At 35.5% G+C, this 19,168-nt stretch overlaps 1 protein-coding gene across 2 annotated transcripts in view; it reads right to left on the reverse strand.

Annotated features, from left to right (window-relative positions):
* Nucleotides 1-19,168, reverse strand: part of MYO5B (myosin VB) — a 500,991-nt gene that overhangs the window by 31,209 nt on the left and 450,614 nt on the right. The window contains exons 29-31 of one of the 2 annotated variants that reach the window (XM_074279362.1): nucleotides 18,669-18,769; nucleotides 5,181-5,258; nucleotides 481-679 (exon numbers count right to left, since the gene is read on the reverse strand). In XM_074279362.1, the coding sequence (XP_074135463.1) occupies nucleotides 481-679; nucleotides 5,181-5,258; nucleotides 18,669-18,769 (378 nt within the window). The remainder of the gene's footprint in view (nucleotides 1-480; nucleotides 680-5,180; nucleotides 5,259-18,668; nucleotides 18,770-19,168) is intronic. The other variant, XM_074279363.1, reaches the window with a different exon arrangement.

The raw sequence follows: 19,168 nt of genomic DNA on the forward strand, positions 1-19,168 counted from the left end.
CCTTTCACTTCTGTAAATTTACTGTTAAATTTGGCATTTATCTCATGGAATCTCACATCATGTTGCCCTTTGTGGTTATATATTTTGTGTATGTACATCTTATCTCCCTAAATAAATGTTAAGCTCTTTTTTTTTTTTTTTTTTTTTGAGGTGACTGGGGTTAAGTGACTTGCCCAGGGTTACACAGCTAGGAAGGAAGGTTAAGTATCTGAAGCAAGATCTGAACTCAGGTCCTCCTCACTGCAAGTCCCGCACTCTATCTACTGTGCCACCTAACTGCCATCCAGACTATAAATTCTTCTATTTCTCCAGTATTCATCTACATTGTTCCTGGCACATGGTATTTGTTATGCTGACATAATAATACATTGCACAGCTCTTATTCCTGCTCTAGGAGTAAGGCCATGATTTATATCACTATGTGATTATACACATTTCTACTAAGACAAGACTTTCAGGAAGTACATGTGGTTTCCTTACCAGGTTTTCATTGGTCAGCCGGGATATTTCTTGTTGGACTCCAAACTCCACCTGCGCCTCAGGAGACAACAGGAGCGTCTGGCAGAAGGTCTGCTGCTGCTTGTCCATCTCTTCCTTCAAGGTTTCAATCTGGCTCCTCAGTGACTCCATCTCTTCCTCGTGCTCTCGGCTCTGGGCCTGGAGCTGCGCTTCCAGCAACCTACAAAAGGAAGGAGAGCACACTAACTTAGTTGTCAAATCACTGACCTCGGCTGAGAAGGGACACACACAGAACATTAGGCTGGCTTCTCAGAGGAGCAACAAAAGCTGACTTTCAGCAGAGGATGCAAGCTGAGACACTGACAGGACAAAGAAAATGAGAATTTTGGGACAAGCAAGCAGGACCATCCTGAAGAAGTTAATGGCAAAAATAGGCCATCACAGGATTTGTGACACTTCCAAACTTAAAAAATATGGGGAATTTTGGCAATAAGGGCTATTTCTAGGTTAAGATACCAGAGCAAAGAAGAACTTCTCCTTATGTTTTACTAGGGTGCTATCGTTATCACAAAAATACTGACACTCATCACAAAGGCCAAATGGGAACCCTTCTGTTGGAAGAAAACATTAGCACAGAGGAGAGATTAATAAATGTTTGCTGTGTGACTGATGAATTGATCTGGTTGTTTTCCCTTTCATAAAAATAACAGTTCATATTTCATAATTCTTGAGGGTTGGCAAAACACCCTCCTCACAACCACTCTGTAAGATAAGAAGAATAAATCATTACTTTCATTTTACAGATGTGGCAAGTCCAAAGCTACTTGTCCAAGATCACACAGTTAGGAAGGGTCAGAGTTGGGATTTAAATCCAGGACTACTGCCTCCAAACTACTTGCTCTTGAACCAAGAGAACATTGTACACAACAACAAGATTATGTGATGATCAACTGTGATGGACTTGGCTCTCTCCAACAATGAGGTGATTCAAAGCAATACCAATAGATTTGCGATGGAAAGTGCCATCTCTATACTTAGGCTGAATAGTATTTTTATCTTTTTTTGCTGTTATGCTGTTATTTGTTTGCTTAGTTTTTTTCATGTTTTTTCCCTTTGATTTTTTCTTGTGTAGCATGACATAAATGGAAAGAGGTTTAGAAGAACTGCACATATCTGGATTGTTTATTGTCTTGAAAGAGAAGTTTGGAACACTAGGTTTAACAAAAGTGAATGTTGAAAACTATTTTTGCATGTATTTGGAAAAATAAAATATTACTGAAAAATTGTGCTTACTCTTTTCACTGTAATCATCACAAAATTTTGAAAAAAAAATTGAATATTTGTTCCTCTATCCCCTAACATCCTCTGCTTGCATAGATATACTTTTAAAAATTTGGAAAAAAATTGTTGGTAAAGAAAGTTCAGGGTGAACTAAGAACATTAACTGGTTTGTTAGAGGCTGAGGGATCTAGATTAGAGTAACTAGGAGAAAGGAAAAAACATTGGGGTGCTAGATTCTAGTTAACTGTGTGACTGGCAGAGCACTACTCTTTGGGAAGTAACATAGTGTAATGAGCTCTGACCCGAAAGTCTCAGATCTATCACTTGATAGTGGTGTGATGTTGGGTAATTCACTTAACTTCAATGAGCCTCAATTTCCTTATCTGTAAAATAGGAATAATTTTTATATTCTTTTCACAAATTTTTCATGAGGTTCAATTGAGAAGGCATATGTAACCATAAAGCACTTTAAGCTTCATTTACAGCAATATAAATGTAATCTTTTATTGTTTAGTGAATGAGGATGAGGATTTCATGATGATTAAGGAAGGATGTCCCTTCCCTTTGCATGCTAACATATTTGATCACTGTTTCTTCAGACTCACACCTTAAGAGTGATGACAAAAAACCAAGGAAACAGACTGTGGAGCTCTAGTTTTACTCTAAAATATCCAGTATTTATTATTCATATAAAATGCCAATATTTTAGATAGATTTGTGTTCCAAACATAGCTCAGAACTTACTAGATACAAATCTATCTTCTAGCTTTCTTCAGGATATAAGGAAAAAACACAGCCAGTCTCTAGCATAGTATCATGTATAGTGTAATATGTCATAAATACTTGAAATGAATATGATAAAGACTGGCCTACATGTATATATCAGAGCATAATAAATTAAGACTTGGAAGAGACTCTAGAGGCCAGACATTAATTCTAACATGTCTGTTTTATAGATGAAAAAACTGTATGTAGTACTATAAGGGAAAAGACTTGCTAAGGGTTATGAAGTTAGTAAATACCCAAGGTAGTATTTGAATACAGGTCTTCTTGAGTCTAACTATAGTGCCCTACTCCATTCTACCACATTTCAGGGGGCAAAGATACAATAGCATTTATATAAGACAACCATTTACTGTGTGAAGTAGGAGATGTTTCCAGGGACTTTTGGAGTCATAAGTGTCTGGAAAATTAGCACACAGACTTCATACTGGGAGTAGTTTCTTGCTATTTGAGAATTTTGGAAATTGGAGGGATGAATCAACACCAACCACTTAACTCCCATGAAATGGTATAGAGTGGGGATTTACAGGTTGAATTATTCTACTGTTTCAGGTCAGTTGCTGGAAAGTGTCAGCTCTTAAGGTTAGGGTACCTCTCATGAAGAAAAAGATAACTGAATACCATGAAGTTGAAAGGAATGAAAGGCTGTAAATTCCCACTTCATGGGAGTTAAATGGTTGGTGTTGATTGGTCTCTCCACCCACTTAAACATCCTCTCTACAACTGTAGCCAATTGACCAGGCTCCTGAGGAAAGGCAGAAGAGGCTTCAACAGAAATGACATCTCTCTCATCACCTTGGTTCTAGGTGATGAGAAATCATCTTTTCCTTCCCTCACATCTAGAGATTCTCCAAAGTCTTTCTGTCCACATGTGAAAGCCTAATTCAGTTTTAGAATATCTGTTAAAGGGAAAGAAAGCTAAAAGAGCCTTCTTGAGGTTACCCAAAGGGATTTGTCTCCATCACAGTAGGCTCCAGAAGGCTGTTCAAAGTCTTTGGTTAGATAAAAATCTGTTTTCTACGAAATAGCCTTTAAACTAATTACTGCATAATATGGGACTCAAATTGCTATGGTGAGGGACAGCTTGGTGGTACAATGGATAAAGCACCAGGCCTGGAATCAAGAAGACCTCACAACTTATTAGCTGTGTGACCCTAAATAAATCTCTTCACCCAGTTTGCCTCAGTTTCCTCATCTGTAAAATGAGCTGGAGAAGGAAGTGATAAACTATTCCATTATCTCTGCCAAGGAAACCCAAATGAGGTTACCAAGAGTCAACCATGACTAGAATGCTTAAACAACAAGAGTAGTGCAAAGAAAATGGGACCAGTACAGAACTATTACAATTCTTCACAATTACACAGTGCTTTAAGGTTTAGGGAGGGCTTTATGTAGATTATTTGATTCAATTTTCACAACAATTCTTAGAGGAAGGTGCTTTTATCCCCATTTTATAAATAAGGAAACTGAGGCTTAGTGAGGTTCAATTATTTGCCTGGGGTCATATGGCATTCCTGGCTCCAGTCTGTCTAGCACCCCGTTCCCTGGGCCATTCCTTGCTGCCTCTTTTGTACACTACTAACTGTAATTTGAGAGCAATAAAATTTAACACAGATGGAAAAATGAACAGAAGGGCACATAATAAATAAGATATTTTTGTCACTCTTTTGCTAAAATGAACATTACCTTCTTGACAGATTACAAATAATTTATACATGATTTTATTCCTTATTTTGATAGTAACAATAGTTATTATTTGCTATTGATAAAATAGTTGCTTTAAATTTTACAAATGCATTATGTTCACTTTCCCATTTGATACTCATAACCATTTTATGAGGTGAGCACCACACAAGTTATTAGACTTATTCTTACAAAAGAGAGATGGAATTAGAGATATTCAGCAGCTTGCCCATATCACATAGCTATCATGGGTCAAAGAAATTAAAACCCATGTTTCTATTGATTTCAATTCCAATTCTCCTTCTTGTCTCTTGTTTATTTGATGACTATCGTGGAAACTGCTTAAGTTTATGATAAAAATTATATCTTAAAAATTGAAAAATTGGATTTCTTAATCTCAGCTCTAACACCATCTGTGTGAGGTTGGGCAAAGTTATTTATCCTTTCTGGTCCTCAGTTTATTCATATAAAATGGGAGTGAAAATGTACATCCTGCCTCTACCAGGAGGTTATAAAAGTTAAAGGAGAAAATATATATGGAATTTCTTAGAAAAGACTCTAGCTCTGGGGGGTAGGGGGGCAGCTAGATAGTGCACCAGCTCTAAAGTCAGGAGTTGAGTTCAAATCCAGCATTAGGTACTTCTCAGACACAACACTTACTAGCTGTGTGATCTTAGGCAAGTCACTTAACCCTAATTACCTTGCAAAAAATTAAACCAAAACAAAACAAAAATCCACTCCAGCTCTGGACAAATATAAAGTACTGAGACTCCCATGGTTTCGCTGTTCATATGGAAGCTCTAGCTTTGCCACAAAAAGAACAGTGAGAACAGGACTGAGACACCAAGCATGTAAAAAGTCTTAGTGGGTAACCCACAGCCCTACTTCTATTTTTGTTAATATAAAGCCAGAGCAAGTAGCTGAACAGACATAACAGGCAGAGCAAAAGCAGGAAGGAAACAAGATTATTTGACCTGGCAACTTGCTTTAGGCCTTGGTAGGCTAAGCCGAGTTCTCCATCTTCATTCAAATATCCCCAGTCCTCAGTCTTGCTAGAAATAAAGGACAGGAGAAAAAAAAAAAAGGAAACCAGTAGATAGAAAAGAGAGATAGTTAGACAGATATATCAGAAAGGAAAGTTAAGAAAGCCCAGCGAGCCCAGCTATGATTCAAAAATAAAGGAAGGAAGGGCACAGATGGAAGGATAGCATTCAGGTAAGTGAAAGATAAGATCATTATCTTATCTCATCCCTCTCAAATGCCTGACAAAACCTGGGGAATTATCAGTCTCTTTGTTTCTATGTCTAGTTAACCATGTGGGGAACAGACCTTCCGTACCTCCTGTTATCGTCACCTATGATTACTGCAAATAAACCACGCAGGGCAAACACATCACCAGAGATGAAGAAAAGGGTAACTTATTTGTGGTACCTCTGGGAATCAGCCCTAATGAGGAGGAGGATGGATAAACTCCCAAAGCACAATGAAAGCCTATACACACACACACATACACACACAGATACACACAGTTGCATTTACCTGAATGACCAAGGCCCAAGGAGAGAAAGAGAGCAAGGAAAGCTTGCAAAGCCAAAATACAGAGGAAAGAGTCCACTTCCTCGGTGGATAGAGGGGATGGGAGTACTCGAGATGATATAGCAAATGATTTAGAATCCCAAGCAGGAAGACAGAATGATTCACCACTACCTCACCACCTACAGATTCATGACGTTAATGATTTTGAGACAATCTGGCACTGCTTAAATAATAAAAAAAAGAGGAATGCATGCAACAATCTGGTGTCTTTTGTGCAGAGAGTGGCTATCTCGTATTATGTTTTTCCAGTCTCGGATTGTAAGATTTTTGAGAACAAGTGAATATTAGCCAGCCCAAATGCCAAGCACTGCTTCAGAGTTATATGCAAAAAAAAGCAACTTAGTGCCTCGTATTTGAAAATTGAACAGTTCCACCCATCTGTCCACCTCTAGATAGTACCTAGAATACCAGACTTTTTCATTCCCACACCACTACTCTTTTCTCCTTACTCACAAACTCACACCCTGCTCTCACAGGGTGTACTCTATCAGTGCTGAGGAATTCACAGAACTTCTGCTCTGTGATCAATTCATTACAAAAGTACTTACTGTCAATTGGTTTGAGGCAATAGATGTGAATAAAGGCATTGGATAATACACTGTAATTGCCCTCATGGAACTTATTCTCTTTCTTTTTAAATTTCTTTAAAACAATTTTTTTTAGCTTTTCTTTTTTTTTTTTTTAGTTTTCAACATTCACTTGTATAAGATTTTGATTTCTATTTTTCCCTTCCACCTTTCCTTTTTCCCTCCCAAGCTGGTAAGCAATCTGATGTTATATTAATTCAATATTTTATCAATTATATTAGTTACATTAATATAATTAGTTATATTAATCAAAATTAATATATAATATTAAATATATTTCCACATTAGTCATGTTTTAAAAGAAGAATCAGAACAAAAGGGACAAACCACAAGAAAAAAAACAACAAAAAAAGTGAAAATAACATGGAGCTTATTTTCTGACAGGATCCCTATTCATCATTACATTAGAGGTTTATAGAACCAAGGGAGCAAAACCCATTACTAAGGACAAGAAGGAGGGTGAGAGCATTTTTCTCTCTTCTTTAGAAGACTTATAGGTAAGGAGGGAGAAGGAGAGAATTCTAGGGGATATCTATCTATCTATATCTATATCTATATATGTAGATATAGATAGATAGATAGATAGGATAGTATGGGCAAAGGCATGAATATGGAAAAAACAAGTGTCATACTTGGTATATAAAGAGACATTGCGGTTTTACTAGAGTATGGAGAAGAGAGAATGAAAGCAGCATAGAAATATGGACAGTGCAAGAACTGTGAGCTCCAGGTAAAATAATATTGACTATATTCAGGAGGCAATGAGAAGTCATTGAAGATTTTTTTAGTGGAGGAGAGGTCTGACCAGATCTGGAAGTTATTCTGAAAGTGGAAGATGGGACAGAGGGGGAAAAAGTGGAGGGGAAGAAACCTGTTAAGATATTCTTAGGATAGTACAGAGTTGTGGCAATGAGGCAGATCTTAGGGTGGTAACAGTGGAAGTAGAGACAAGGGGAGTAACAAAAAGACTCCAAGAGTAGAAACAACAGGACTTGGTAACAACTGATGGGCAATAAGAGGAATGAGTCACAAATCATAGAAAGATTCAAATATAGGAGAAAGGGGCAAAAAAAAAGGGTAAAAGAATGGTAATAACTTTGACTTAATGACATAGTGATGTCATTAAGAAGAACAGGTTTAAGAAAAAAGATAAGTGTTATTTTTGGACAACTGAGTTTGAAATATTGATTGGCAGAACATCTAGATGAAGAAGCTAAATTAATAAGTGCTAATGCCTAGGCAATATGTTTTATAGGTAAAATATTTTAACTGGAGTCTTTCAGTCAAAGCCATTCCTTAACTCAAAGCAATGACATAGCTGGGAATTTCTGGTAATGTGGATCATCTTTGGAGGAAAGACCACAAACTTTCAGAAGCAAAAGTGACCTTAGATATCATAAAGCATAGAAATATTCCACTGATTTCACATCCATTGTCTTGCTCGGTCCTCACAACAACCCCTCAAGGGAAGTAGGACAAGTAAAATGAGGAAACCGAACCCCCAAAGATCAAACAGAGCCCAGATCTCTTTGAATTCTCCTTATTGCTCTTCCTACCACACAAGACCTGGGGGGTGATGGGATTTCCTTTAGCACTATTTCATTCAAACCTTATAGATGGCTATCTGCATTCTATCCATACAATATTGTCCTACCATCTCCCTTTTCCTTCTTTCCCTTCTAGAAGAGAACACTCTTGCTCTCCCTACTGAAGAATGTCTTGCAGAGATCTGAGAGGACAGCACAGTAGAAGACACATTAGTTTTGAATCAAATGACTTAAGTTTAAACTGTGCCTCTGACTTTATTATTAACTAAGATAAGATACAATCTCCCAGGGCCTCAACTTCTATATCTATAACAAGGTGGGGTAGATGGGGAGGACTGATGCTGTGATCTTTTCTAACTCTAGACTTTTAATTTTTGGTGATGACAATTAATTTTTATTTCACATCTGCAAGATTAAAGTATCTTGCAGCTTTTTGGATAGGTTTATACAATCTCAAAATTTTTCAATAGTGTAATTTGCTTCTCAGTACGCCTGACCCAGAAATGGCTCAAGACATATCAGAGCCTCAGATATTTATCAATGTAAGGGATTATCATCAGAAGGGTATAGAAGAAGGAAAGGATAGAGTGAATGGGGAGAAAGTTAAGGGTGAAAAGGACAAAAGAGCTTTTTGGATTTTTTTTTCCAGCCAAAAACTGAGAAAGATTTTTCTGATTTCCCTAGTTAAGCTATTGTTGTTCTAAAATGCCACCTAGTGGGTATATTAGAAAACACAATTCTATGAAACAGTATAAAAAGCATAAATCTGGGAAGTAAATCAATCAACTCATATTTGCTGATGGCCTTCTACATGTATGACAATATTTCAGGCATCAATTGAACATTATTTATTTGACAAATTTAAACCATAATAAAGTTTGATTGGATAGCAGTATTCTTCTAAAAATCAGGAAACTGGACTTCTGTCCTCTTCCCTTATAAGTTTCCCCGAAGTGACATCAAAGGATTCTTTAGGTTAGAATTAGACCAGTCTAATTATAGAATGAACATTAGAAATAACTTGGCCTCACTCTCTATCTTTACATGTAAGAAAAATGAGGCCCTGAGAGAAGTGATTTGCCTAGGATCATTCAATGAAAAGTAAAGAATTTAATTCAGATGAACTCAAGGATTTCTTTCCAGATCTTTGGTTCTATTTTTGTTCATTTGGGTATTTATAATGGTCAGAATGACCTAGTTGTTCTTAAAACAATATTGCTGTTACTGTATACAATGTTCTCTTTGTTCTGCTCAAACTCTTTATTATTTTGTACAAATCTATCCATGTTTTTCTAAAATTATCAGATTCTTTTCTTATTACACAGTATAGTAATAGGTATATAGAATGATTTACATATAAATATAAATGCATATGTGTACATAGATTCTACTTTTATTTTCAGTCATTTTTCACTCTTTGTGATCAGAAGTGTGCCATTTCCTTCTCCAGCTAATATTACATATGAGGGAAATGAGGCAAATAGGTTTAAGTGACTTGCCCAGGGTCACACAGCTAGTCGGTGTCTGAGGCCACATTTGAACTTGTCTTTCTAAATTCAGAGCCAGCACTGTATCTATTGCACCTCCTAGTTGCCCTTTTGATTCTATAGTCTATGCCAAAAAATCTTTTATATAAATGTGAATACACACATTATAGAATAGGTCTGCAAAAAATGTGATATAACTTTTATCCCAGGAGCCCTACAGACATAAAAACTGGCAATCACTTCTCCTATTGTTGAAATGTTATCTGCTTAGTGATGATGGGGTTAGAGCATTCAACCTCTCAAGGTCTTTTCTAGGACAGGATTATAAAATTCTTATCTCAAAAAAAAAAAAAAAAAAAAAAAAAAAGAAAAGAAAAAAAAAAAAAGAAAAAAAGAAACCTTCTGTAATTGCCTGTATGGATTTCACTTTTTTTTCCCTCTACCCTATTTCCTGGTCTGGTTTATGAAGACATCAGGAATACAAGAAGTCTTCATTTTGTGAAATGAGGAACCTAAGACATCTGAAGTTTCAAACTTGGTCACAAAACACATAAATTATTTGTAACACTTGTCAACCTGTTTTTCAGTAAAAGCATATGTTGTTGTTGGCAACTGTAGCATTTTTCAGAAACATTAGGGCATTTTAAACTCCAGGAGAAAATCAAAGGTGTCTAAGCAGGTATAGTGAAAGGAATTATTTCTATACCCAGATCTGGGAATTCAGAGGATCCATTCACTCACATTTTATCCAGTTAACATGAACCTGAACAGGGTTTGTTAGTCTGGTGTCTAAACTTAACTACACATGTGCCATAAAGACTTCAGTCAAATCTCAGTGAAGTTCCCCTTTCATTCCAAACACTCCCCTATTAATAAACAAGGTTAATTGTGCTTAGTAAGAAAAGGTCCACTCAGCACATGAGTCATGTGTAATATCATATATACTTGCATACTGTGTATACACATCCTGGTATTGTCTGTGTATAGATCATGCATAAACATATCATGAATGCATGTACCACACACATATATGTGCTATGCATACGTGTACTAGAGAGCAAGGAATCAACAGCTGTTTTTTACATAGATTACTCTGCTGTCCTGGGGCCATGTTAGCATAGTCACTATGCTAAACCTTATGGGGTTTCTCCACTCTGGCAAAATTGAGTTGGAAAGGTGACCCAGTAGAATGAACACTGAATGAGAAGTTCAGTTCTTGTTTAATTCTGCTCCTAACTCTGAGGGATCTTGATCAAGTTTTATTAATTTTTAATTTAAAAAAATTTTTAGGTCAAATACATGGTACGGTGGATAGAACAACTGATCCTGGAATCAGAAGGACTTGAGTTCAAATCTGAACTCAGACATGTACTAGCTGTATGAGTCTGGGCAAGTCACTCAATCATGATTGCCTCCAAAAAAAGTTCTTGTTAATTGAAAAAAAAAGATTATTATTTTTTTTTAAAAAAAGAACAAGTTATTTCCCTCTCGCTGTGCCTTAGTTTCCAATACAATATAAAATGATCCAGACCACAAGATTATAGATTTTGGAGTTTAAAGGGATAAACTAATCTATTCTTATTTTACAGATGAATTTTAATTTTGGCTTTTTTCCTTCCTGAATTCTATAAATGGTGGTGAAGTAGAGGGAGGGAAAGATAGATGTGAGTAGATCAAGAAAGATTTTGTTTTCAATATCTCATTTCAAGACCCCATTTCAAAAATTCAACTCAAGTTTCTTGACCCAGGTCACAGAGATAGTATTTGAAATGATTTCAGCCCAGAGCTTCCTGACCTGGCCAACTCTCTCTCCAAAATACTATGCTTGTATTCATAATTGTTCCTAAATTAATTCCTTTTTCCACACATTTAAAATATAATTTAATTTTTATTGTCAGTTCACACATTTTCTACCTCTCTCCACCTTTGCCCCACTTATTGAGAAAGCAAGAAACATAATATTTATACCTATCTTCATGTTTTCCCATTAGCCATGTTTCAAAGAAAAACAAAAGGCAAGAAAATAAAAAGGAAAATGTTTCAATTTAAACTCTGAGTCTATGAGTCCTTTATTTGGAGGTGAGTTAAGTAATTTTTTTTTTTTTTTTAACATAAGTCCTTTGGAGTTGTGGTGGATCACTGATTTGATCTGAGGTATACTAAATCTTTTCACAGTTAGTTAACTTCATAATTATTGTTAATGTGTAGATTATTCTCTTTGGTCTGCTCACTTTATTTTCCATATCAATTCATACAAGTCTTCCCAGAATTGATGCAAGTATCCCTTTCATCATTTTTACAGCACAATAGTTTTCCATCACTTTCATATATCATAACTTCTTTGGCATTTCCCCAACTAGTTCTAAATGAAGTTGTAAAACCTAGCTTTCTCTTTCCCAGGTCTATAAATTGGTGGGAAAGATAGAGATACAAGGATCAATAGAGATTCTCTATGGGAGTATAAACATCAATGTTAGGGGGGAAAAAGTTCCTTATACACTTACACAGCACACACATTATGTTTAAAACATAAAATTCTATAATGTGGAAGAGGGAGCTGTATTTAGGAAAAAATAAATTCCTCTTCTTTTTAAAGAACCTTGGGTTTGCTGAGAGCAGCCTTAGCATAGTGAGTTGCCCTCCTGGGAAGGAATCCAAGAAATCATTAGGCGATGTTATCAGATTTCTGCCATTTTATGCATCTGCTTGTTCTCCCTCTCTGAGCACCAAGGCAGTCATAAACTTCTTTCCACTTCAAGGCAGATATGCTAGGTTGGCTTGGAGACAAAATACCCCACAGCTACCTGAAAGGCACCCAATCACTGGGAAACCTATTCTTCACCTTTTTTTTTGGGGGGGGGTAATATAAATAGTTCCTATTTTAACTCCATCTCAGAGATTATTCATTTCTAATTTGTGGGCTGGGCTTACTGAGAATTGAATTATTTTAACTATAATAGAAGCTATTTTAAATTTTATCATCATCATCATTATTACTAGGGAATTACTAAGAAAGACACAAATTCAGGATATTAAACTGACCTTGAGAAAATACAGTGTTGAAGCTTGGCATCCTGCCAGGTGTTTGGAGGTAATAAAAAGGAAACTGATAACAGCAAGCCTCTGAAGATTAGGGGGATGTCACTGCTGATTTGTCAGGACCAAGCACATAAGAAGTTTTTATCATCTAAGTACTTTTATCTTGGCCCACGATAATTTAAAATGACTAAATCTGGATCTTCGTTTAAAACTCGAGAGATTCACCTTCAGTTTTTTCTGTGTTCTCCGTCCTTCTCTCCCTTTCTTTCTCCCTCGATTTCTCTCCTTCTCTTCCCCCCTCTGTCTACATCTCTCCCCCACCTTTGAGAATGATTTTATTTCTTTAAGAATAAATTCATCTAACTTGACTTTTCTGGAAATGTTTTTCATAACTTCATATACAGTTTCTTAATTGTGGGTAGGGATAAGGGAGAAAGCCTAGAACTCAAAAATTAAAAAAAAAATGTTAAAAAATGTTTTAAATGTAACTGGGGAAAATATTAAATAAATAATTAAAAAAAAAAAAAAGAATACATTTATCATTGCCATTCTTTGGAAAAATCATGACTAGGGATCATTGTGGAAAGACCAGTGAATTAAGTTAAGATGCTCAGACTACAGACCTATTCCTGGTACTAGACTAATTCTCTTCATGTTTGGCTTTTCCTCAAATGTACTTCCAGCTCTAAAACTTTATTATTTCAACCAAGAGACCACTGTATACAGCAACGACAAGATTATGTGATGACCAACTGTAATGGACTTGGCTCTTTTCAACAATGAAATGATTCAAAGCAATTCCAATAGACTTGGGATGGAAAGAGCCATCCATACGCAGAGAGAAAACTATGAAGACTGAATGTGGATTAAAGCATAGTATTTTCACTTTTGTTCTTGTGGTGGCTTGTTTGTTTGTCTTTTTTTTTCTTTTTTATCTTTTGATCTGATTTTTCTTGTGCAGCATGACAAATAATGAAATATGTTTAGAAGAATTGCACGTTTAACGTAGATTGGATTGCTTGCTGTCTATGGGAGGGGGTAGAGAGAAAGAGGGAGAAAAATTTGGAACACAAGGTTTTGCAAAGATGAATGTTGAAAGCTATCTTTGCATATATTTAGAAAAACAAAATATTTTTAGAAAATAAAACCATTATATACAAGTGAATTGTGCTAAGGTAAGGTTCACTCCTTCATTTATAGCTAGGGTCCAATTAGTACAAATAACAAATCTCAAGAAGTAATTATGTTATTCAAATTTGCACTGAATATTTCTACTGGACTAGAATAAGTTACCATATTTCATGTGATTACAACTGTGAAAACAGTACAGATTTAAATATGTGGGATCATATAAGGAAATTTATTATTTGCACCAAAAAGAACCTCATAATAATGACATATTCCACATTCTTATGGATTTTGAATACCTGGTATTAAAAGCATACAATAACAGCTGGTTTTTGTATAGCACTTTACAATGTTGCAAAGAAATTTAAACTCATACTCTTTCTTGTCAGAATTTCACCAAAACCTCATGGGGAAGGAGCTACATTTCATAGATGAAAAGACAGATATTTAGAAGGATTGATTAGAATAGATTTCGAACTGAAGCGGCCTCAGAACTCTATTTTACAGATGAGAACTGAGGCTCAGACAGGTGAAACAACTTGCCATAATTATAAAACTACTAGTGTGCTCGCTTCAGCAGCATATACATTAAAATAAAATTATAAAACTAGTAAGTGTCAGAGGCACATTCAAGCTTGGTCATCCTGATTCCAAGTTCAGCTTTATCTCTACAAGTCCATAGCAAATAAGGATCAGAATTAGAATTTCAACTCTGATCTTCCCAATTCTAATTCCTGTATTTCAGTCACTTTGCCATGCTTGCCATCAATACCTGTAGACTATCTGATTCTTTGATTTTATATAACCTTGAGCAAGGTTTCAGTCCCATTTGAAAGAAATGCCTTTATAGGGATTAATTATTCCATGCAGGCCCCAGGGCTGGCACAGATGTCAAAGCTGGGATTAAAAAAATGTTGGAATCCAGCTCTGTGCTAATTCCCCAGGCCATTTTGCTCCAAGGATCCCATCTTTCTCAGAGAGTAAATCTCTCTTGCTTTAACCCTTGATTAAACAAAACCTTGGGGAAACAAGGATTTGACAATCTATTTTGAAATCTAAATAAATTGACTTTTCAGGCAATGAGGATTTATTAAACAAGAAATGGAAACTGAGAGGATGTCCATCAATTGAGGAAAGGCTGAACAAATTACGGTATATAAATATAATAGAATACTATTGTGCTGATGAAAGAGAATGATAAATCACACAGTTTGAGAAACCTAGAAAGATATTATAAACTAATGCAGAGCAAAGTGATAGAACCAAGAGACAAATTTATTCTGAAATAACATTATAAAGACAAACAACTTTGAAAAATAGTAGTATAAAAAAGCCTAAAACTCAGAACAATATCTCCCCAATCCCCAAGGGAGCAGAGCTGACTATTAACATAAAGTTCAAAGCCAAGAAATAGAATGGAAAAATTAGCAAACAATTAAAAAAAAGAACTTGACCATAAAAAAAAGTCTCAAAGAAAAACCGCTAATTGGACCCAAACCCCACAGGAATTCCTTGAAGTTTTAAAGAAAGAGACAAGAGTATAGAAGAAAAATTGACAAAAGAAGAGAGTAATACAAGAAACTTATGAAAAGAGAATTAGCTTGATATATTGAAGAAAATATCACAATTGGTCTAATGGTTAAGAAAAAAAGGTACAAAAATCAGTGAAGAAAACTCTTTAAAAAGCAAATTGGTCAAATGCAAAAAGAGGTACAAAAACTCACTAAAGAAAATGATTCCTTGGAAATTAGAATTGGGCAAATGGAAGCTAATGACTACTTCAGACATCAAAAAACCCAAACAATAAAATAAAGTCGAAGGAAAAGAATGTAAAATATATAACTGGAAAAACAACTGACTTGGAAAATAGACTGAGGAGAGATAATTTAAGAATTATTGATCTATCCAAGCCATGTTCAGAAAAAGAGCCCATTTCAAGAAATTATAAAGGAAAACTGCTCTAACATCTTAAATCTAAAAGGTAGACTAGAAAAATCAAAGAATCCATCAATCATCTCCTAAAAGAAATTCTCAAATTCCAGAGCTCCCTAGTCAAGGAGAAAATATTGCAAGTAGCCAGACAGAAACAACCCAGATATTGTGTAGTCACAGTCAGGAATACACAAGAATTATCAGTTTTCATGTTAAAGGAGAAGAGGGCTTGGAATATGGTATTCCAAAAGGCAAAGGAGTTAGGATTAATACCAAAAACAATCTGCCCAATAAAACTGAGTACAATCCTTCAAGGAAAAAGTGAACATTCAGTGAAATAGAATACCTTCAGGCATTCCAGATGAAAATATGGGAGAGCTGAATAGAAAATGTGACACTCAAATACAAGACTCAAGAGAAGCATAAAAAGGTAAATATAAAAAAGTAATCATAAGGAACTCAACAAATTATTTACATTCCCATATGGAAAGATGATACATGTAACTCTTAAGAAAGAGCCTACATAGGCAGAGAACATAATGTGAGTTGATTGTATTAGTATGATCTAAAAAAATGAAGGAATGAAAAATAGGGATATAATGGCAGGAATGAGAAAGGGAGAGGGAAAATTTTCTCTTATAAAAAAGGTGTGTGTGGCAAAGAAGAGATTTCCATAGTGGAGGGGGAAATGGTGGGAAATGCTTAAACCTCATTCTTAGTAGAATTCTTTCAACAAGGAAAGAGCAACATTCACACTCACTTGGTTATGGAAATCTATCTTACTCAATTGGGAAGTAGGAAGAGAAAGGGATAAGAGAGGGAGAGGGCATGATAAAAGAGAGGGAAGATTAAGGAAGTCACTTGTTAGAAGGAAAACAGACTTTTGAGGAGGGACAGAGAAGAGAGAAGATAAATAGAGGAAAAAAGGATGTAGGGAAATACATAGCAATTGTAATTATGAATGGTATGAGTTTACCCATAAAACAGAAACAGATAGTAGAATGGCTTAGAAACCAGAATTCATTGTTGTTTATACAAGACATACTTGAAAAATAAACACACACAAAATTAAAAGTCAGGAGAAGTGATCATGATCTCAGACAAAGCAAGAGCAAAAATAGACCTAACTGAAAGAGATAATCAGGAAAATTACAATTTGCTAATAGATACTATAGACAATGACTATAGATAATGAAGTAACATATAAAAAAAACTTACAGTAAGTTTCTCTGATAAAGGCTTCAATTCTCAAATATATAGGGAACTAGAGCTATTCCCCAATTGATAAATGATCAAGGGATATAAACAAGCAGTTTCAGAAGAAATAAAAGGTATCTAAAGTCATATGAAAGAATGCTCTAAATCAATATTGATTAGAAAAATGCAAATTAAAAAAATTCTGAGGGACCATCTCACACCTATTGAAAATGACAAATGCTGGAGGGGATGAGAAAAAATGGCACACTAACAAACTGTTGGTAAAGTTCTCTCCAAACATTCAGGAGAACAATTTGGAAGTATGCCCAAAAGGCAAAGTGTGCATATCCTTTGCTTCAGCAATACTAATACTGTCTTATACTTATTTAACATATTTAACATGTGTGGGACTACCTGCCATCTAGGGGAGAGAGTGGAGGGAAGGATGGGAAAAGTTGGAACAGAAGTTATTGCAAGGGTCAATGTTGAAAAATTACCCATGCATATGTTTTGTCAATAAAAAGCTATAATAAACAAAAAAGAAAACAAATAAAAATATGTAAGACCCTGAAGAAAAAAAAAGAATCAAATATAAAAAATAAGTAATAATAAATATTAATAATAACATATATATATAATAAAAATAATAAAAAATAAAAAACACTTTGTGTATCAAAGATATCAAAGGAAAAGAAAAAGGACCTATATGCATAAAAATATTTATAGTAGCTATTTTGGATTGGCAAAGAATTGGAAATTAAGGGGATGCTCATCCATTGGGGAATGGTTAAACAACTTGTAGCATATGATTGTGATGAAGTATTATTGTGCTATAAGAATTGGTGGAAGGGGACGAAATATACGAACACATACAGCTTGATACAAAGTGAAGTGTGAAGAACTAGGGAAGATCATTGTACAGTACCACCAGTGCTGTAATGAAAAAAAACTGGACCACTAGACCACTCTGATCAATTCAATGATCCAAGACAATTCCAAAGGACTCACGATGAAAACTTCCTTCCAGCAAGAAATAAGTGCAACTTTCCCTTCTTCCCTCCTCTCTCCTTCCTTCCTTCCTTCCTTCCTTCCTCCTTTCCTTCCTCCCTCCCTTTCTCTTTCCTTCCCTCCCTCCCTCCCTCCTTCCCTTTAAAAGAGAAGAGTGTTAAAATAAATATATATGTGTATGTATATGTATATATCTACATGTATACATACATATATATATATATTTTTTTTTTTCTTTAAAGAAAATAAATTCCATTCTATGCTTTGAGCTCAGCATTTCACTTTCATCTCTGTGGCTTCACAACTGCTATCTCTCATCCTTGTAATGTATTTCCTCTTCTTTTCTGCCTTGTACAATCTTTATCTTTTTTTAAGGCATATCCCACCTCTTAAATACCCTGTGGAGTCTTCTGTGATCCTCAATAGATCTTTCTTTCAGTGTGAATACACTTTTCCCACATGGCTGTTTACTTATCTACATGCTTATTGCAAACCAGGTCTCTTTATAAAGTCAGACTATTTCTCTTTTGTTTTATATCTCTAGTACCTATCATGTAACACAGCACCAGCTGGGGTTAGCACAGAAAGAACAGAACACATGAACTTGGAAAGAATCCTCAGGAATCATCTTTACCCTCTCGGAAGAGCTCAATTGAGCCAAAGAGCCAACTAGGTGTTGCCAAAGAGTTCTTTGCCCCTCCTCCTCAGCTTTACAGGGAAGCTCTTTTCCCCCACTATGTATCAGTGGAGCTCTGGTTGTTTCATGTATACACGTCTTTCTCCAACTAGACTAAAAATTCCCTGAAGACAAGACTATTTTCCTTCCTCTCCTATCCATCACAACACTTGGCACAATGTGCATGGAACCAGTACTTGGTGAAAGTGTAATGTCTGTCTGAACTAAAGTATTTCCATTCTTTCTCCTGGGAGATAGGACTTACCTATTTGTCTGACAGACCCCATGATAGGCTTCAATGGCATCTTCTTGGTCCACATGCTTTTCACTGTTGGGCCAACTAGTTCGGGCATTAATGTTTGGCTCCTAGAGAGAAATGTGACAGACCAAGACAAATAAAGTTGACTTGGCTGTCACAGAATTTAAACTCTACATATAAGCATATGGTTAAGTGAAAACTTCAGAAAAATATGAACTCTTATATTTTAAATAAGACAAACTTAAGTAAGACTGTTCCTCTAGGAAGAGTGCTGAGTATACTTTGTTTGGTGGGGAGGACAAGTACTTTTCTATTATGCTACTTTAAAAGGTAATATTCATCTATGGAATACAATAAATAGCCCCCCTTCCTCTTTTTAAAAGCAAAACTCGGAGAAGGAAATGAAAAGGTTGGATATCGCTGTGTTAATTTCCTGGCTCTTTCAGAAAGATTCCCTTTCTTGCCTCCCTTCAAGTCTTCTTTGTTATGAAGTATCTTAAGGATAT

Source organism: Sminthopsis crassicaudata, chromosome 1 (assembly GCF_048593235.1).
Source record: "Sminthopsis crassicaudata isolate SCR6 chromosome 1, ASM4859323v1, whole genome shotgun sequence".
Taxonomy (NCBI): Eukaryota; Metazoa; Chordata; class Mammalia; order Dasyuromorphia; family Dasyuridae; genus Sminthopsis; species Sminthopsis crassicaudata.